Below are 22473 nucleotides of genomic sequence, written 5' to 3'. Positions count from 1 at the left end.
ATCTTTTCTTTCCTTTTTTTTTCTTAAACACACATGACTAACATCTGATGGTTGATGCCATGTTGGAAAAGCACAGACCAGAAGCTGTAGTTCTCACCAGCAGCCTGGTGTGCAGCCACTCCACCTCTAACTTCACCTGCGTTTGGTGCTCTCCTTGAGCTGTGGTTCAAACTCAGAGTCATCCTAGTTAGTTAACCTAACCAGTTAGTTCTAACTATTCTATTCTATTCTAACTTAACTATTGGATACCTAATCCTCTCTAGTTTTTAATGCATAACTGAAAGGGAGAGGCTGGTCCACCATCCATCCAAGTGTTAATACTTGGGCTGAGAAAGGGAAGGCAAGGGGCCAGGCAGTTCAGAGTCACTCTGGCTATGAAAGTTCTCCAGTGAAGTGTTGGAATGGATTGCAGCCAAATTTAATCTCAAAGAAATAAACAACTTCAGCTCCCGCAGTGGCTACACACACTTCAGGAAATGGCTCTATTTCCAAAGTATATTGAAAGCAGTGTGGCTTGGCTTATTTGGGTTTAAAAATATTCTACATATAAATTTACTCCAACGCTGTCATAAAAGCTCAGCCACATATCGTAAGCCTTCTTCTAATTACATGCATGCCTTCAGCAGATTTAACAAACAGTTTCTTGAACATATGCCAAATTAGCTATGTTAGAAGGATAACTGTCTTGGATTTTTCACCGCAGTTCATCTTATTTATATACTTAAGAAGCAATAAGGTTAACTAATTAACAGTGAGCTTCCCAATGCCCCAATATTCCATATTCTGTCAGCTTTTGTAACTGAGGAAAAAAGCTCCAGAAAGCAGTTACTGACAGACAATCAGGTATTTACCTTAACAACGCAGCTGTTACCAATTCTTTCTAAAGCTATATTCATTCTTTTTCCCCCCCTTTTCTTTCTGTTCCCATGCAGATTGAAATCAGACTGCTAGAAAAGACCCAGACCATCTGCCCTGCTCTTCAGAAAACTCTTCCCTTTGTTTGCCCTGATTAGCATTTTAATATATCAACCAAATATACCTTCCTTAAAGCAACTACTGCACAACCTGTAGCTTTTCTGTTAACTCTCACATGGTTACAAATTCTGCGGATTAAGCATCCAAGAGAGAAGATTTCTGCACACATCCACTTGGTAATTCTGTTTACAGTGGCATGTGCGGACAGATGGTGCTTACCTATATGAAAACCCATACAAGCAAAAAACCCAAATCTCTATACATGCTACATTTTGTTATATAGTCTATATAAATTATGTATAATGACTATACGGATTTATCTAGAGAGAACATACAGAACGACATATGGTGTATTTATGGATTCCTTCCGCATTATCTAACAATGCTTTTGCCTGAATGGAAACATTTAGCATGTTGCTTGTATCAAAGCAACTGTAAAAATTAAATTCCTTTGGAAAGGTCCACCTGGGAAACACTTCTTATACCATATTGTTTGAATATCCATTCATTCAAGTGACTCAAAATCCACCTACATTCCTCAGGTCCTGAAGATTATTTGTTATTCCTAGATAATACTGGTTTAAATGCAAGAGATCTGTGTGAGCATCCTGCTAAACCATTTGACTGAAGTCAGCATGAAAGAAATTATAAAAAAAGAAATTACACTGAATACTTGATGCTGAATACTTCTGCAAACTCTGATGCACAAATCTACCTGATTTCTTTTTGGTTACTTGACCATTGCAGAAAAATTTAGGATATTTGTATTTCTCTAAATATACTAGAAATTGAATCAACATTCAAGAAAAGAGTAAGTAAACACTAAACCAAGAAAAACCAACAGTACCTTGGTACATTCTGAATAATCCAGGAAAAGTTTATTTTAGTCTCTTCAGCTTTCCATGACCAAGGACCTTTACAGCTATTCAACCAAAGTTACATAAAATTTTGCTAAATTATCTTTTCTGTTTTCCTACCTTGGTTCTTTAGCTGTCACCAAAAAAAGCCATTGATGAAAAAGAAAATCCAGTAGTGGTTAATCAGGAGTTTTTTCCCATTATTCCCACCAAGTTTATACTAATGTTTGCTTGAATGAAATCATCCGTAATTGTATCAAACAAAAACTACCATTTGGGCAGTATGTGCAGTGAAAATACGATGACTGCACAGTTTTAGGAGTGTTAAATCATGATTACTCAAGTGGTAAGTGGCGTTTAAAAATGAGCTAATCAAAATGTTTACTATTGTTTGTTTTTTTAAACACTTCTTAATTTAGGCAAGGCAATTGCCTAAACACTGGCAACTGTGCTAACAGGGACACCAAGGGAGACGTTGGAACAAGCTAAGATTAAACAAAAATCAACAAGAACGAGTATCTCTTTTCACTATGTCTAACTGTAAAATTTGTGTAATATTTCCCTAAGCAAAGGAGCTTACTAACAGCAATCACACAACTAAAATCAAAAGCCGAAGTTGTTGATTTCTCAGTAAGTGGGTAATTACTTTTGTCTTTTAAACGAACAAACAAACTGTAAAGAAGAATAACCTGTAAAGGTATCACTATCGCTTTGCTAACTTTAAAAAGTTGCTGCTTTAAATAAACATCATAGGTTTCTTTCATGTTGTTGTCGAAAGAGATGGCAAAACAGAGGCCTTTCTTAATCACTTGTTATTTGGACTTTAGGTACACTGAGCTGGTTAAAAATGGCTTTTTCGAAAGCAGGTATTACATATACTGAACTTCACCTGCACCACTGTTGTCTTCTAGTTAATCATTAAATCACTGAAGGGCTTAGGCAGATTAGAAAAGATCACCTAATGCTAAAAGGTAGGTATCTTTCAGCAGGAAATTCCAGGTGAAATGTGACAATTTAAGACTTAGAAATATTCTGGGAAAGATGTTGTAAAATCCTTACTTTTAAAGAGGTCTGAACTAAAAGTATGACTGTACTATGCAAAACCATTTCGACCATAAAATTTAGTGTACACAAAACAGTCACAAAACTAACAAACCAAGTGTACACACAAACATTGCTTTGAGTACAAAACAGATGCAGCATCTGTAGACAGAGTCATATTTTAGAGCTGTACAAGATATTGCACCTATTACTTCAAAACCAAACATGCCCATTTTTACATAAAATACGTATTATTCTATAATTACAGGTGGAAAAGAAACTACTATTCTCCTTTCTCCTGCTCTCATCCCCACTAACAGAGTAGTTACAATAAATGGAAAACTAAGACTAGCATTGATAGTTTCTGTCATGTATTTCCACAATATTACACTCAGGTGAAAGAAAGTTAATTACTCAACTCTCCAAGTGCCTTTCCTCACAAGTGCTTTGGGGGACAAAAAACCCTCTGAGCACATAAACACTGACAAGACTGTTCATTGCAACAGCAGCAACCATGAACATCCCACAGGAGGACAGAAAGAGCAGATACACTCATAATTCACTAAGAGAAAATATAAATGCAATTAACCTGGTGGGCAATGCATTTTAAAGCAGCAGCATACCTTTCAGTGGAACCAGTGTTTGTTACAAAACAGTAATGGGATGTCTACAACCACAGGTGACAATACAGCAAGGGTTCAGTGTTCAGAAATGCCCACAGGAGTAATTTAGCCTCCTAATCCCCCCCAGAAAACAGGTCAGCCCATGAATAGATGGACTAGTTGTTAGCTAACACCAGGACTATGCACCTCACCTTACATGGATTCCTGCATCTCCCACCCATGAGGAAAACAAGTTGGGACCTTCACATAAAAGTAACAAAAAGGGAGGACTTGAACAAGTCGGGCTTACTACACACCTCAGCTTACTGAGCCTTCTTCACCCTCCTGCTCACCCCTACCCCTCACGTTCTTCAGACAGAGGGTCAAATAAACACAACACATACTACCCGAAATCATTTTTCTTTTGTAGTCTAAGGAAAAAAAATTCCTGACTGAAGGAGTATATTTAGAGTTTCCAAAAATCACGCTCATCTCTAATTTTCCACTCTGTTTCTTTTCATGACTGCACATATATCAATATGTCAAATGTCTTGGAAATCAGTGCAGTCGGAAGCTCTGAGCAGCCATGTAATATACATGTAATGAGTCTATGTGCATTTTACACTGTTAAAACATAAAATTATCTTCAGTTTGGGAACATGCCACTTGTGACTTAATAGGTGTCACAAACCCCTTCCATTACAAATCCCTTTCATTTTATTATTCCCATTCTAATTTTACTCAAAGTATTTATTCTTCCATTTATGGCACATTAAAAATTTCAGATTTCTTTGCTCCCACTAAAGCAAATGGATATTTCCATTCACTGCAAACCGGACAGGACAGACACAGTATGCATTGTCATGATAATTTTCCCCTCTAGCTCCATTCCATGAAAGGTTCACTTGTAGGTTAACCGCTGTCATTAAGAAGTAAAAGGTCATTGGAGGGCATCAGAAGAATGGCCCAAGGGAAGGTCACAATAGCATCAGCCCTACATGAAAGGTCATGGACAAACTGACTAGCCTCTCACAGAGCTTCACAGCATTTCAGAGTAGGACAGACCAGACCATTTCTAACAAGACCTTTTAGCCTAATGGGTCTCTGCTTATCTTTACCAGTCTGATAAAATTTATAGCTTACCTTCATTACCTTTCCTGCCACAAAAATAAACTAGATGTCCATGGTGTCTGCCTCCAGCCACTCACAATATGAAATACAGCTTGGTGACATAGGCTGTGATCCAAAATGCCTACTAACTTCTTTGATGTTTGGAAATCAAGCTCCTCAGATACAACTATTAAAGTTTAATCAAAATATCATGATATCATTTTCACATCATATTAACACAATACCAATGGATGGTCAGAAATCAAAGAATATTTATGAAAAATCTAATCATACTTCCCTTTTAAGGACAGGAAACTTCAGCACTACTTCCCACTTGATGAATTAAGAAGACAAATCCTAAATTTGACTAAAACCAGAGTAAATTGTAAGTGGTGTAAAAGAATGTAAAGCTCCAGTGTCGCCAGAATGGTGATATCTCACAACAGGAACATTTCTGTTGCAATGCAATGCTGCAGATGTGTGGAAAAGATCAGAGGCAGGACAATAAAATTGCTTTAAAACTGTGCAGAATTTAAACTCTTTTTTTTAAAGAGAAGGATGGACTATCAAATTTTGTGAACATTAAATGAGGTATTTCACAGTTCAACAAGTAACGTCTTTTCCACAACAGGGCTTACACATAAGGTCTTTATATTTAAATTTAATCTTCTTGCTATGAGATATTTATTAAATGTGAGAAGACAAGGAGGATGCCTAAAATAGGCAGCTTTTAGGAAGATCTAAAAATATGTCTGCCCTTGATTACATTTGTCATCACACCATTATAATTACATGCAATGTTGTAATTACAACATGCAAAGATTTATAAGGCAGATAAACTATAGACTAACTATTTGGATTGCTTTTTGATATGACACAATATTTTAATTAGATGAATCAGCACAGTACTTTCAAACTGCTGAATGTCCACTCTACAAAAGAGGGTTTTTTCCTATGTATCTCTTTTGAACGTGAAATAAAAAGGAACAAACAACACAGCTAGCCTGCTACAACCTTTTGTTCACATTTAATTATTGATGAATACATTGAGTCTGTTTTGCCTCTGATTTCACTGCCAAACGTCAAAGCTAATAGATAGCTGTAAACACTTCAAGAGTGACTGCTTTGAGTTTCCAGATCTACTCTGTCACAAAAATCATGCTCTTTCAGTTCCAAAAGGTGACCTGGTCCAGAAAAAATGTTTGCCCTATGAAAAAAACCAAGCCCTATATTTATGTGTAAAATTTTTCACACTGTTTTAAAATGTTGGTATTGCATGTGGAGCATTCAGTTCACCTTGGATGATTCTCATTATTTCACAAACAGTAAAATGCCAAGAGAGTCAGAAAGTCAGCCTTAGAAACAGCGATGAATTTGGCCGAGTGGGAAGAGAGGTCAAGGTTAGGTCAGTGACACCTAGTATAGTCACTCACTGCCCTCATCCATCCCTTTTTAAAAAATAAGAAAAGCAAACAAACATGGATTTATATAGCACAGAAGAGCAATTTCTTTGAAAAGCTGCATTTAAACTCTCAAAAGGAAATAAAGCCAAAGCATCCTGGACTGGCACTCAGTTCCCAGCCTCTTTCTCCCCAACAGAGAGCTGGTTAAAATTCCTAAATTGCTATAGATTTTATAGCAGCATTCTCATGTCAAGTAACAACCTCCAAGGCCACCTTTGACTCCCTAAACTCAACAGCCATTTGTCCTCTCTCATGATAAGCCTTCTCCTACTCTGTGAGGTATGTTAAAACTAGTAGAGAACGCTTTGATTTCAAATAAACATACCCACCTCCTGCTGACCCCTAGCATACTTCGTATCACTTTAAACATTACAAAACAGCATATCTCAGACTTCATCTACCACAAATACATGACACATCAAATAAAGTCACACAACTGACCCCAGGGATTCAAGTATAAAAAGACCCTCAGACACCATTATCCATCTGCTATCTGCTTCAGAGACAGTATACGAACCCACGCACATTACTCAGTACATTTTTAACAATACATTAAAGTTCATTATTCATGCTTTCTTCTTCAAGTCTGTTTTCACTCACTAGAAGGTACCCTATTCAGCACCAAAACAATAAAATTAAACGGCAGAATTTATCACGTAATGGAGAAAGATTCGATTAGACAAATGCAGCTCATCTTTTCAATAATTTAACCATCTTCCTTTTTGAACAAAATGTTTTAAGCTGTTAATATGCTGATGCCAAGAGTAATACTCACAGTTGCTTATAACTCCTCCAAGTGGGTCACCCTTGAAATCAAACTCAATATCCATGTATTTTCCCTGTGAAAGCAACATAATTTAAGACTGCAAGTTCTGATTAAAAAAAACTGCTCAAGACATTTTTTAAGAAGTTAGCTGGTCATTTTTACAGGCTAAAAGAGGAATCTGGCAACCTCCTGCACACTCTGTCAGATTCTGAAGCACACAAAATGATTCAAAGCTTCTAAGACAATTGCATTATCACAGCCAGAGGTTTTCATGAGAATAGATTTAATCAGGTTTGTAATTCAACCCAGTAATTTGCTCAGTTTCTAAAGTTCTATGAAGAAAATGCACGTTATACAAAATTTCTCCAGAACGCCAAGAACACCAGACAATATTTGTGGCCATGTAGGTATTACCATGCTTATTAACAGAAGAATGCAGGAAGAAATTATCTTCCACACAGACTTATTTTCTCAGCGTAAAATGTTTTCAGAGCGTGAATCAAGGCCATTGAAGGATAGCCGCACAGTTTGGCATGAAGGACTGGCTGGCAACAATTACTGTTAGTTAATCGTGGGGTGTCTGTCCCTAAGCGTGTGCCTGCCTTGTAAAAGTGATGGATTCTTCCCACTGAACTCTTTCCCTCGTAACTCAGGAGACCAGAGGCAACAATTAGCAGACTGTCACCAGAAAAGCAATTTCATTTCTGGCTGTACTGGCACAGTGTGTTTTCTTGACTTCTGTTTGACTTTTCCACATCACAGAAGATCGCTCTGGTCTTTGCATCGTGTTAAGGTATATGACAAGTGTTTAATGTACGTTTAACAGTGACAAAATGGACAGACCCATACTGTGTAGAAGAGGCAAAAGCAGTGCAGCTTACATTGGCACGGAAGTTTAGAAAGATAAAAACTGCTGGTAGTAATTCAACCAAATTCCACAAACCATGCATAGAAATGATCTCACCACCCTCTGGTGCTTACTTAACAGAGGACAAAACCAACCTATTGAAAAGAGAAGCCTTATGTTTATACTTGCTTATTCACTTCATTTAGGAAGAGCTTTCTTTTTTAATTTCTCTTTGAATTTTAATTACAGAACATAAAACCAAGCACTTTACAATGACTCTCTCAATGATATTTTCTAATTTACTGGGTATTTTGTCAAGATTGGCTTGACTCTACTTAAACTCTATTCTTCTCCTTGCTGGCAGCTGAGGCAGGCTAGACAGGACAGTACTTGTACTTTCTTGTTTGAAGTTAACTCTGAGCTGATTCATATTTCTGAGATAAGAATTAAATAAGATAATTATATTTTAATTTCCCAAGGACTGGGCCAGCTGGATGTTTCCAAAAGTATTTTTAGCTTTGTATTTATAAGCAAGGACTTGAAAGGCAGAATAGTAGTGGGTTGCACTTTGTCCTGGAAAGACTTCTGTTTGCAAACGGCACCTCTCCTCCCCTTCACTGTCTCCTCCTCCTTTCCATAGTACGCATTCTCTCACAGTTGCAATTTTTCTACCCTTTCTATCCCCAAAAATTCTCTACAGTGCCTCAGATTTTGTCTCTGACCTTGCAATGAAGACCCTCTGCTCTGTTCACAAAAGAAGGGGCAATGACAGCTGCAGAAGGAGCATTCATAGCCACGTGGAGCAACATCATCAACCCTTGAGAATCAGAAGGGAAGGAAAGAGACATCTCCCATGTGGAAAAAAGCCACTTTCCAGTGTCACAATATCCCAGGCTTTTATCCATTTGTTTTTAACTCACCACGCAGCATTTTCCCAGTGTGTTAATTTGTCTTCTGTTGTCTACTTTACACAGCTCACAATATTACTCTTCTGCACACAAGTGAGCAAATCACAAAGTTGCATTCAGTCTTTTGATTTTAGCGGGAGAAACTATGATGAGTACTCACACTTCTGAATCTCCCCACTCTAGTTTCAACATTTGGCCAATTGTCAATTCTTATAATTCCACATTCAGTTCCATGCTAAGAAAAGCCTGAATCCAACTAGCTCATTATAAAGAATATAAGCAAAAAAGTAACATTACAATTCTTAAAACTAAAGTTGTAAGCACAGTTTGAAACATCACAGAAAGAAAATGAGAACCTAAAGTAGCAATTTTAACAAAAAATGTATACATATGGATGTGTAAGGAGATCACACAAAGATCAATTTGCTAAGCAGACCAGTTGCTAGGGACATGCCACTGACATTAAAGCCACCAGTGCCAGAAAACTAAAGAATCCAGCTGTGCTGTAATTATGTTTTCATCCGGTCACAGACTGTCACATCCTAATTTATTTATTTTTTTCTTTCTTCTTTTTTTAGCCTCAACATTGATTCTGAGTAGAACTTTATGCCCACATCAGAAACCAACAGGATTTCTGACAAGGAGGTGAAACATGTTTTAAAAAGAGAGGTGGCTGCTAATAATGCACTACTGACACATTGCGGAAGGAGAACATGTTTGAATATACAAAATGAAATATTGATTGCTGCTGAAGGTGTTTGTAAAAGTGATGGATTTTTCCAAGTTCTCCAAATGCCATGGCCCTCAGACAACTGTGAGAAACTTCTCTCTTCAAATTCTTCATTCCCTCCTTACAGGTGCCTTGATGTCTGATACAAGGTAAGACAGAAACAGCCAATAACGTAACATGCTCCCCCTAAAAGGAATTCAGATTCAGCCCTGAAGAAAATACTTACAAATCTAGAGGAGTTGTCATTCCTCACAGTTTTGGCATTTCCAAAAGCTGGAGAAAGAGAAGAACAAATATGACAACAACATCAGTACAAAATATTTAAATGCAAAAATATCTATGACTGTTTATAGATTTAAAGGAATCACAGATTTCTGGGTATCAGTCACTGGGGATACATGGAGTGTGACAGATGAGAAAACACCTATGGAAGTCCAAGGAAGTTTTGTCTCAACACTTCCTTTGTTTAAAGAAATTAAAGGAAAACATACAAGGGGAAATAGTTTCAAGACAAAACTGCACCTCGGTTGAGCACGTATCCTTGGGGTTTGAATCAAACTGAAAATGTTATTACCCACATAACTTAAACTATAATATTTCTTCGTCTTCAACTCAGAGGAAAAAATGAATCTTAGTTCTAACTGAAGATGGTAAAAGATTGAGGCCAGAACTGAGGAAATTACAGAATGACACTTGAAAATCGTTTGCACGGGACAGTTCAATCAATCAATGGTTTGAAACTGATTTATGCTATTCCAACACATTTATCCTAGCTTAAGCTGAACATTAATCAGCTGAAATAATCTGATTTACGAGGAAAGTTTAACACAGTCTCTTCAGCTTGACCTAAACTAGCTTTCTGAATAGTTTGGTTTTAATTACTTTAGCTCAAGTTTTCTGACAATGCAAAGTCTCAGAGGAAGGGCTTCCCAGGGCTCCCTACATTCAGGTGGGCAGCCATCAACTGTGAACATAGGCAGGACAAGAACTCAGACTGGAGGGCACTTCAAGCTCTAACATCACACATTCTCAAAGCATGTTGAGTCGAACAGGAGTGTCCCCTACATTATTAAGCTTAGTGCTCCTACTCCAACAGGAGACTTTATTTATCCCAGTATTTATTTAGCATATATATTTTCAAAGATCAAGTCAAGTCAATGTTTTTGGACAGAAATAAATACATGCTTTTAGGATTCAACAAACTTGTATGAGTAGACTTATTCTTGATCAAAGAACTGAAGCCACAAGGAAAAGTTTGTTGCTCCTGAAGGCCCAGGATAAGTGAAAGAATTGTTTTTAAAATCTTTATGCCCTGCAATAAATCATATTTTCAACAACCAAATCTCTGAGCTGCATTTTCTTAAACACAGTGATGAACAGTAGCATCATTTATAACTGCACAGAATCAAGCACAAATGTTCCATTATAAAGCATGAGACACATTCCTCAGTTTTCCCTTAAGTTCATTGTTTCTAAAAGTTAATTTACAGTAGCAACTGTAGTCATATAAAAAAAATCCCATAAGATAAATTATGCATATGTAACATTAATGTCTTGTTCTTGCACTGCAGCTCAACTGAAACAGATCTACATAACCAAAGAAAAATAAATCTAACCACAAATGCTTCATTTCTGTCTAAAGCGTATATGAGCAGCCAGGCTTGCTCAGCAGCCTCGTGGAATAATCCAGCATCCTACCTTCCAAAAAGTTAAATAGTCAGTTACCAGAGCAGCAAGTAGAACAAATAATACCTTAAAATGATAAGGCAGTCTTCTGTAAGCTTAGTCTATTCCTCTTGCATGAAAACAAATATTCACAAAACAACAAGAAATACAGTATATTTAGCAGTCCCTAAGGAACAATCTAGCTTCGGCAAAAAACCCCTCCATACTTCCCATACTATTTCTATCTACATCTCAAATCTGCCTTCCAGAACAGTGATAAAAGCAACACCACTTTTCTCTGTGAACTCAAAACAATGGAAGATTGCAATCCCCTCATTCAGCTTTATGTGGAACATATCTCATCATCAAAGAAAGGCCCATCCAGCATTTTTATTATTCTTACATTTTAACATTTCATCCTTCCTTTACAAGTCTTTGCTTACAATGTTTGTATTGTCAGTGACTCCATGTCAATTACAGTCAATGACCACATTTTACCCATCCAGTTCACCACTGCTCTCAGCCTACTTTTGCATTCCCTTCCTTTTTTTTGATTTCCCTGGCCATGTTCTCACTTTTGGAGTGCTTGCTCCCTATAAACTTCAAATTATGGTATAGATAGCTAGGCATTAAATAGAATAGTGACACTCGACAGCCTTACAAACATTGCATATCATCTGGCCATAATGCAGAATTATTGTACAGCAGTCATGAGAATTTGTCTCAGCGCTACAATAGCTTGGAGAGCTGTGCATGGACTGAGCCAGAAATAAACACAATAGACCTCAATAAGTCAATGCTAACCAAGGCACTTCTGAAGGCAACTACTAGACAGTGGGACAAAACTGCAATCTTTGAGGGACACATATCCTATCTCTCGCAAAAATTAAAATCCTGTTTCTGGCAGCCAATGACTTTAAATTAAAATGACTAAGAAAAGAAAAAGTCTTTCATTGGAGAGCAGGAAAGGAAGACAGGCCAACGAAGTCACCAGACCCAGGGAACAATAAGTCTCAGGGAACAAAAAGCGTGTGTATGGATTGGCTTTTTTTTTCTTAAGGTCTATTTCTTCACCCTTTTTTTTTTCCTAAAGAAAAATAATGCTTTACAGAGCTTGTTTATTTACTAGAGACTATAATAATAATATAATTTGGAAGGAAATGAATCAGAGCAACTGAAGTCTTTTGATACAGCCAAGCATCATCAAGGCAGGGTTAAGAAAGGGTATGCCCTTGGAGAGCAGCAGGAGGAGTCTGGGAAATATGACCTAACTTCCTAAGCTCTCCCATCATAAGAGAATTGGTTTTCTTCTCAACCAAACCTTCCCATAACTGAACAAAATCTTGTAGCTGTGTTCACAGAAAGTATTTCCTATGGTTTTGGACACCAAATAACAATGAAACAACAACCAACGCAGTTTTCCAAAGCAGCTCAGCAAGAATGCTAATACACACAGAGGCAATACACTCGTACATGCTCCATAAGATTCTTACCTTCAAGAACTGGATTTGACTGCAAAAGTTGTTCTTTTACTTGATTAACCTCTGCCCCTTTTCCACACACAGCAGCTACATATGACATGACAAGTTTGCTCGCCTCTGTGGGGGGAGAGCAAAATAAAACAGTTGTAAGAATTGTTGAATAGGCCATAAAATGATTTGCAGACTTGATCTCCATCACATTTTCACCATGCCAGACAGGAACTGTAAGCACATTTCATCTTGGTTTTCTTCTACATTGTTGTACCATCTGGAAATGAAAAAGGAACACATCCTGCTAGGAGACCTACACCATTACATCAGTAGCCCTACTGTAAATACCTAGAGCCTTCTCAAGCTAAAGAAGCCACCAGTAGATATGGCACATTACCTGCTGCTTTTTCATTTCGCTTCTGTAAGAGGCATTTAGTAAGGAAAGATCATTATCCCTAGCTGACACATTGGAAATCAGTGAGTCATAGAATGGTTTCAGTTGGAAGGGACCTAAAAGCTCATCCAGTTCCAATCCCCTGCCACAAGCAGGGACACCTTCCACCAGAACAGGTTGCTCCAAGCCCCGTCCAGCCTGGCCTTGAACACTGCCAGGGATGGGGCAGCCACAGCTTCTCTGGGCACCCTGTGCCAGCGCCTCAGTACCCTCGCAGTAAAGAACTTCTTCCTAATATCTAATCTAAATCTACCCTCTTTCAGTCTAAAGCCATTCCGCTTGTCCTGTCACTACATGCCCTTATAAAAAGTCCCTCTCCAGACTTCTTGTAGGCCCTAAGGACTCCCCGGAGCCTTCTCTTCTCCAGGCTGAACAACCCCAAGTCTTTCAGTCTGTCTTCACAGGAGAGGTGTTTTAATCTAGCCTGAAGAAAATAGGCCTAAGCAGTTTCTAGTTACAAAGTTTAATCAGTTTATATCAGTAGATAAACATAACACAAGTGTAAACATACAACACTATACACAATGTAATTACAACTCAAAGTACACTGCAAGTAACTAACTGCACCATCACATAACATTATGCAGTCTGTTTCAAAGTATAACAAATAGAGAAAGTGAAGCATTCATTTAAACAATGAAACTAATTTGAAGGTATACACTTTCTGGAACAATTTTTGGACTTTCAAAGCTGGGTTCGTATGGGTATCCATCACCCATATACAGCTAGAAATAAATATTAAATAATACATCCAACCCTTACGGTTTTCCTCATCATGACAGAGAGCAGCTGAGAATAGATTCTGTTTATAAACAGTCTGTGATGTTTAGTATGATGCAAGAGAGTGAAATTTGAGGCAATCTCAAGAAGATATACAATGTAATTACCAACAGCTGGAGTCCCAACCAACTCAAGGCAGTGGTCATAAAAAACACCCATTACTTGTTCTTCAGAGATCTGTTACAAATTTAAGGGTTTCATTTCAGGAAAGAACTGACAAACAAGAAGTTACGCCTTGGATTTTGATTCTTTCCTTTTTAATGAAATTTGTTTGCCAGTATTAAATTACTATCCCATATTGTGGAGGAAACAGCAAACCTGCAACACAGGGAGCAAGCAGGGAACAAGAACTATAGGGGGTGCCCACAAGGCCTCCCATCTCCTGTAACTGTGCCTCAAATCCAGCTCTCATTTTTAAGAATCCATTTCCTTCAGAAATGGATTTGGAAGTACCAAATTATTTAAAGTATTTCCTAAAACAGACAGCATCTTTAAGTAGAGCTACTCAACCACTGAGAGAAGCACACACTGAAGCAGCAAATAAGCTATTCTAAAGTAACATGGATTAGGACAACACAGTGACTTCAAGATAGACTTTGAACATCACTGAGAGAAAATAATGGCCCTGTCTTTCACTGGGATCTCTGTTTGGTCCGATAAAGACATCAGGAAGGGAATCATCACCTTGAGATACAAAAACATTTAAAGACACCACTCATTCTGGTAATGTGCCATGTTTTCTTGCACAACATTACTATCAATTAGCAATATAAACATGTAGCAAAACCAGAACAAAATTGGAAATAAATAAAAATAATAAAAAAACCAACTGATGACAGTTCAGTTTCAATTCTTCCAGCCTAAATATACCAAATGTTCTGCCTTCTAAAAATCTAAACCAGAGTTAAATAGAATCTGTACTAACAAGTTTGTTTCCTCAGCTCCAGGAACTTCCTCTCCGCCCCTCTAACTGCCTTTTTTATTTCAATGAAAACCTGACTTTTCAGCTAATAGCCCCATTTCAGCCACAGTTGTTACATCAAATGTTAGAGAGAGAATAGCACACGTTCTGAGTTGACGATTGACTTGAATTTCAAATCCTGTATTATTCTGTACTTACCTTTCTAAAGAAGGAATAATTCATATTACGTCCCATATGGCTATGAAAATTACAGACGTCACAATCTCTATACAAATCTAAATCTACCAGAATGTTCTCTACAAGTAGAGGAGTTCAGAAACTCACAACAATACCAGTACTGAACTCCTTTCTAAAGTCTGAACTCCTAAAGAGAATCTCTAACAATCATATTAATAGGAACTTGATTATTTTAATATACACTTTTACCGAACACACATGTTTTTTCATGTTATTGAACTGAAAAAGATTATATTACAAGATTATATTTCAAGCCTTCTCAATTGGATGTTACTAATCAAAGACAAAGCCTATGCTTTACATTTTCACAAAAGGCTTAGAAAGCAACTTCTTGTTATGCACTTTAAGTCTTGCTAAGTATAAGCATAAAAAGCTTCACATTTTCTCAGATTCAAAGGAAAAAATCTCTTAAATTACATGAAACAGATGTACGTATTCACACCTGCTGTCTCTTTTGCAAGTCACCTCAGCTTTAAACTGTTATTTCAGAAAATAACTGGCTTCTTTCTTTTTTAAGGTCTACCTAAAATGTTCTGCAGTTATGCAACCCTTACTTGATTTCTACCATTCCATTTTAAAAATCATCAGTCATTTTCAAGGCAATTTCAGCTTTGCCTGAGAAACACAGTGTTCTGGTTCATAAGCCAATCTCAGAATTGAAGCTGAGCACAGCATGCAAAAGACTGATGAAATTTCCAAAGTAATCAGCTACTATTATTTATTTTCCTTGGATAAATAGCATAATCCAGTTTAAATGCCTGTATTTACTAAAAGATATGCAAAAGTATCAAAGGATTGTCTTCCAGTCTAGAAGGCCACAAGCATTCAGTTTTCTCCATCTTCATGTTTCCCTCAGGGAGAGCCTGAAAGTTTTCTGGCCTTTGCAATACTCTGTCACAAACCAGCATTACTTTTGTATGACTCTGCACGCAGATGAAGATACGGTACTAACATGCAATAGGATGGCATCATGGTGACTATGTGAAAAACACTAGTTTATCTTAAGTTCACATCTACACCAACAAGCCTGACAGCATTCATTTTCTGCAATTACCAGACACAAAAAGATACAGAGATCTCTCAACTCTTGCAGACTCTAGCATCAATTTGCAAGACTCTGAACAACTCTCAGTGTTTCTTAACAAGATCAAAACTGCTTATTACCTGTTTTCCCAGCTCCACTCTCTCCTGTAATAAGGATGCACTGATCTTTGTCCTGGTCCCTTAAGGATCTGTATGCTTCATCTGACAGAGCAAAGCTGCAAAGAAATAGTCAATTGAGAATTAACCACCAACAATAACTACACTCTGTCCTTCACATCCAAGGGGGCGGGGGGAGGAAAAGAACAACAAAACAAAACTAAAATCAACACAAACAAAACCTCAAGTGCCAATGTTCTATAAGTGGTGAAACATTCACTTTTCAGAATATAAAGATCCACAGAAGCAAAATGGATACTTTTCTCAGTGGCTTAATTAGACTTTCTCCAGGAACAAGGAAGCATAATCTAAAGTTTCTCTAAAGATAGCAAGCTCAAAATAAATTCACAAAATTTCAGGGAGATTTTGACCAAAATGCCATATTCTTCATTGAACAAAATGTCAATGCATCAACAGAACGTGTTCTGGCTGGAGACATTTACAAAGAAGGAAACGGGAGAATCTGAGGACTAACAATAGCATAAGATGTAATTTCTACTCTGGAAAGTATGAAGAAATCTCAGAACCTTATAAAATATTGAGCATTTTAAGCATTTGAGTATTGCTGGACTTTTGCATAAATGTGGAGAAGTGTTTCCCAGTAATTGTATTCTTAACTCAGTGAAGGTGATATCATGTAGTGAAATTAAAGAATATAGTAAGAATCAACAGCTTTCCCGCGCCAAAAATGTCTCTTCATGGAGCTCTCAAGATCATGACCCTGAAACTATTGGGCTATAGTGTGAATCCAGATGTGCTTTGTTGCTATGCAGCAATATATATTTTGGAGAAATGCAGATGTGTTACTTATATTTAGTTTTCTTTAGTAATAATTTTGAGACAGAGAAGGAGTAATACTGATTTTGTTTGAACTGCATTCCATATTCAGTTCAGTTCTGGAAACTGAGCATTAGAGCCCCTTGGAAAAACTCAAACAAGTAGCATACGAAAGAGGACATAAAATCCAATGAAAAAGACACACTTGCATTATACAATTTAAAGAAAAAAATCTGGTAGCCAAACACAGTATATTTTTACATGAAGTAAACATCCATTCCACAGACCAAGAGCTCTGTTAGATTACTCCACCTGGTAAAATATTTAGTGTTTGTATGTACTTGAAATTGAATAGTGTTTATTCCATGGAATAAATAAACCATGTATAAAAAACAGGAACAAACTCTCAGGTCAACATGAAATGCATAATCATTGCAGGTTCAATGCACCTTTTAGACACTTGATCTTCATTCTATGACAGTTCAGGAGCTTTGCATTCAGCTGATAAGTACAGACAGATCAAATATTTGTTTTGAATAATCTAACCATACAGTGCTTTCACAGGCAACCACAATTCCTTTAAAGATAAGCAAGCTCTCTGTCATGAAACTCATTGGAGGTACCATGGACAACACAATGCAAGCAGTGAGAGCCACACAGAGCCTTTTCTAGAGGCTCCTATTGCCACGACTTGAAAGCTTCAAATATTAAACTTACATATACTTAAGCTAGTTCATACTTATTGTTACCGCTGTCCCTTAGCTCAGGTAGTTCTTCCTGGCTTTGCTCCCCAAAAAAGTTTATGGAGAGCATGTCGTATTGTCCACAGTTTATCATCATGTGCATGTGCAACACCGTTTACACTTCCTCATCCCTCATCAGTATTAGACTCATCTCATATTTGCTTATTTGAGTTTTTTGTTTTTATGGTTGCACCATGTTATCAGCTCAGCAATCCTGCAAGAGACCAGCAAACCAAGCGAGTAGCACTCTGAAAAGGTTGAAAAACAGGTAAATGTTTTTATGGCTCTTTTGTTACTAAATAATCACACCTTCCCCTCCCTCTCTAGCTCTTGCCAATGATGCTTCTGTCATTCATTCCTCCCTCTTTGAGTCCCCCTCCTGTTCTCTCCTGCAGCCTGTCTAGTGACACGACCAACCCAGAGGTCCATCTCTCTCACTGCTTTTCTCACCCACTAACATTGTCTGAAGCACTAAATTACTATTCTTCTCTCTGCGCAGATGGTTGGGCCATCCATTCAACAACCATGATCATTAACTCCTTTTGATACATATACCATTGAACCCAAATTAAGACTCAAACTTAATACTGCTATGGTGATTGAAGCACTGGAACTCAGTAGCTCAACTGGAGGTGAAAATGTTTTTTCGAGAAAGTAACAGGCTGTAATGTTTTTAGCATTACAACAAAGTCAATTTGTGATGCCGCCAAGATGCTGAAGAACTAGCAAAAAAATAATAATATTCTACTGCTGCTGAGAGACCATGACACAATTTCTGGCATCCACATTACTGTCCAGAATCCAAACTACAGTAGCAGTAACACTTTACCAGATTCTCTTACAGGACATATTTAGGAAATTAGTTAATATTTGTTGAACGCTGCTGCAGATAGATTTGTAAATTCAAGAGTACAATGCGTGGCACTCAGAAAAGCTTGTTCCAGCACACATTATGTTTTTGTTTTCCAAGGGAAAAAAAAAGGGAGTAGGATGAAGAGGAAAGAAATTAATCTGCACAGAGCATTCATGGGCCTCGTGAGACAACGTTAATACTAATGCTGTGGTTTCCATGGGTTTGACTGAGGGAACTGTCTTTCAGTAGGAAGGTGAGATGCTGAGATGCTTTTCAAATGTACAGACTGGATGGCTCATTCTGTGCCTGCTGTCCTTCAAACAATCTCAGTCATCAACTAGTATTTCACTGTTGAAATAACTTTCTTGGCAGTAGTCTCGCACTGGAAAACAAAGTCAGCATCAAGCACAGAGAAAGTATTCTCTCTGCTGATATAGTAAGTTATGAGTTAATCAGCTTAGTAACCATTCATCTTTTCTAATACGCTGAATTTTAGTTTCCCAACAGCCCCTGACAAAATATATTTTACTGCTCGATGTATTTATTAACTCTGCCTGCACTGCATAGTTAAAAACACAAAATCATGGTTTTTCTTCTCCTTCCACAACAAAACTGAGAGTTTAATACTGCAACAGGACGGAGGAGAGAATGGGATTTCATCCAGTTCTGGTTTTATCTAATCTAGTCAGGAGATGCTTGGCATACATTAGCTTTTCCTCTGATCTACACAATCCAGCAAAGCCTAATACTTCACAAGTATACCAACTATTATCTACTCCAGACAAAAGAAAGTAATTTCAAAAGAAGTTTTGCATATGCACTTATCAAAAGTTCCCTAATAGAAGTGCTCTGAAACCTATCCCTGACATTTCAACGACTGCTGCAACAATTCCATTGGAGGAGGCATAACCAAGAGTGTATTCAAATAACTAAGATTTCTTTGTTTCTCTGGCATTGCATAAACAGCATCAGACACATTCATGTCAAAGTCTGAACAAAGATTTGTATCTCAAAGAAAAAGACAGATCTCTTCATTTGTTATGTTGACTTTCATGGTACACCATTACACCTCACAGTCCTTCCTAGCTATTATTGCTTTCTATCTTTGCAATGAGGAAAAAAAAGCAATAACAAACAAAACAAACACCCAAGCTTTGAGTCTTCTGATTCAAACTCTACTTGATCCAGAAATATAATTTCATGCTATTCTCTATTTGTTGCAAACATATAAAATAATTTCATTTTAGGTCATTTCAGTTTAACACATTTTAATGATCCATAGACCACAAAGAATCCTTCTATTCTTTTCCTTTTAGCAACATTAAGAGAAATGGCTTTGTAAAGTCAACGTTTGCAACTATAGGTTTAAACCACATACCACTCTTTGAGCTACCTCACAATTACAGAACCTAAGTAAAAGTTTAGAATAGTTTCTAGTTTAAAAAGCAGTTATAAACCATGTGTTTTGAATTATCTGGTGAGTGTGTCAGCAGTGTCATTTACCATACCTTATAATAAGCTCTCCTTTGATTTTTAGGTTTCCATGAAAGAAGATGACATTCTCCTACCACAACACACAGAAATATTTACTGGAGTTCTCTTTTAGCTAAGGCTTAAGTATAGTAGCAATCTGAAATTCAAGCACCACCCACACCTAGCTCAGGAAGAAGGCTCTGCTTTTTTATAGCACGGCTTTTTCAGCCACATAGCTCCAGATGGCCAGATCTGTCACAAAGTCCTAAACCAAAAAGTCTAACAAAGGAAAACACCAAACAGGCCTCTGGCAATTTTCAGCAGCACAACAGCATCTCTGTGCTCTAACAAAACACCAGGGTCAGGAAGAGAAAGGAGCAAGGTTCCCACTCATTCACCCCAAAATGAGCATCAACTGCTAGCTCTTCAGTTGAATACTTGAGATTGCACCCACAATTATACAAGAGGTAAAAACCTTTCTCTTATTGTCATAAATCCAGCTCACATGAACAGCTCTTCTACCATGTTTTTCTTTTCAACCAGAATCACAAGGATCAGTATTTGCCAGCTATTGGTACTTCTTTCCACTATAATTTTCATTCTTCCTCTCATTTCCCCTAGCATTGTCAATTAACAGTAATTAGTTAACACTATTTTAAACTCCCCCTGATTGCTTCTCTTATGCACTGAGTCAATTCCCTCATCCCATCTTCACTGGCTCTTGCTTTGATTCCGAGAGTCTCAGTCCCCATTTTAAAACACCTATTGCTTAATCTCAGCTTGCCACTGCCAACTTATTTGCCACTTTCAAAAGCAATTAAGAAAAGCTCTCTTCTTGACAGTTCCAGTTCCTCAGGAAGCAGAGCCTTGGTACCACTTCATTTCTGCTCAACTGTGTCTGAAGACAATGGCAGGATACTAGAAGTCGGTGGTTATCAAAGACTATATACCATGCTAGACTAAAAAGAACAGCAGTAAAATGCAAACTGTACATATATTTTTAATGTAAATTTTACATAAAATGTAATTCATATTAATTATTTAAAGTTTAATTAAGAGCATCATTTATGTTCTCTTCCTGAATGCATAGAAGTGCTCGGTAACACACTAACAAATGACTTCCTCCTCTCACAACATGCAGTGGGAAAACATCACGATCAGAGTTTGTTTGGTTACAAAAACTTCTAATAACCTGAGCTAGGAACAATGGAAGCTCATTTTATAAACTGCTTTGAGGCTTCTACATTGTAAATCATCACTATTTGCTATATATGTTCCTCCATGCCCATTGAAGCTCAGTGGAAAATTCACCATTCAGGAAAAACAACCGTAAGAGATTATTTATAGTATTAGCTCATAGTGCAAAATCATTTAATCTAATTGCCCTGAGGACAAAAAGTGTACTCCCATTTTCCATAATTACAAACTGTCTCATGTTCAGCACTTTGACACACTTGAAAAGAAAAGGTTGATTAGCCTGCCATTGGAGTGAATAAAGTAACAGCTAAATTGATGGAGCATCGGCTAGGATAGACCTTCACAGGCAAGCAGCTGCTCTTTGAAAAATGCCAATCAAGAAGAAAATAAAACAAGTTTAAACACCAGGATAAAGAGGTGTGCTAAGACAGATGGAAAGCCTTTTCTTCTATTCATATTCTCCGATTTTATCCTCCTGGTGAGCAGAGAAATCTGTTTTATCAACAATACTATGTGGCTAATACACACAGCAGAAGGGCACCTCCTGTGTACGCTTCCCCACTTTGTTATTCACGTTAGCAACTGTGACGTTATTAGATGCAGAATAAAGCCCAAAGCAGCGTTAATCAGAGCATTTGATTTGTAAGAAGCAGATGGAATTTATGGAAGGAAAGAAAGAGAGGGGAAGGGAGGGGGAAGAGGACAAACAAAGCCACTCTTGATTTTCAGAAGTAAACCACTTTGAAACACAGGCTAATATTAAGCCAGAGAGATTTATTTTCTGTTCCAATAGCCTAGGAATATAATATACCCTCCAATTCTTACATACACATGGCAGGTTTAGCAGAAGAGTTGATTCCAGCCAATATTCTGAGGTCTGGACAAGAAGAAAATGTTCTTTCTGAAAATCTTGTCTTTCTTAGGATGAAGCAGATTTCAGATGCATCCAATGGACTTCGCCTCAAAAATGTCCCTACAGAGAGGTCCAGCCAATGCTTCTTCCTCAAATACCGTGTCTGCAAAACCTCACAACTCACCATAGCCTGGTCTATTCCCAATCCTTTTTCCTCTCTCAGGATGCCACACATTTCCCCTCCAAACAAGTGGGAATCCAGTTTTGATCACCTCCTTTTTACTGACAATCAAAAAAAATGTAGTTTTGTGAAAGCCATCACTGGTCTTTCCCCAGCACTGTACACAAAAGCCAAAAACGCAGCCTATGATTTTCTATTTCAACAACATCTAAGGCATTTCTTTTGAGCTGCACATTAGTATAATGGAAAACAAGAACGGTCTTTTGCCAGAAGCCTATAACCCAGCTGTGGCATTATTTTCCTTCAACCAGTGCAAAACAGGATCTCTGAAGCTTTCTAATCTGGACAACAAAATAAATTCTCTCTC

At 37.5% G+C, this 22473-nt stretch overlaps 1 protein-coding gene across 6 annotated transcripts in view; it reads right to left on the bottom strand.

Annotated features, from left to right (window-relative positions):
• Nucleotides 1-22473, bottom strand: part of MYO1B (myosin IB) — a 114352-nt gene that overhangs the window by 47994 nt on the left and 43885 nt on the right. For all 6 annotated transcript variants that reach the window (XM_030488923.1, XM_030488926.1, XM_030488928.1 and 3 more), the window contains exons 4-7: nucleotides 15994-16088; nucleotides 12458-12562; nucleotides 9526-9572; nucleotides 6824-6887 (exon numbers count right to left, since the gene is read on the bottom strand). In XM_030488923.1, the coding sequence (XP_030344783.1) occupies nucleotides 6824-6887; nucleotides 9526-9572; nucleotides 12458-12562; nucleotides 15994-16088 (311 nt within the window). The remainder of the gene's footprint in view (nucleotides 1-6823; nucleotides 6888-9525; nucleotides 9573-12457; nucleotides 12563-15993; nucleotides 16089-22473) is intronic.

Source organism: Strigops habroptila, chromosome 5 (assembly GCF_004027225.2).
Source record: "Strigops habroptila isolate Jane chromosome 5, bStrHab1.2.pri, whole genome shotgun sequence".
NCBI lineage: Eukaryota > Metazoa > Chordata > Aves > Psittaciformes > Psittacidae > Strigops > Strigops habroptila.
Note: the sequence above shows the minus strand (reverse complement) of the source record. Positions and strands in the feature narration are given on the sequence as shown.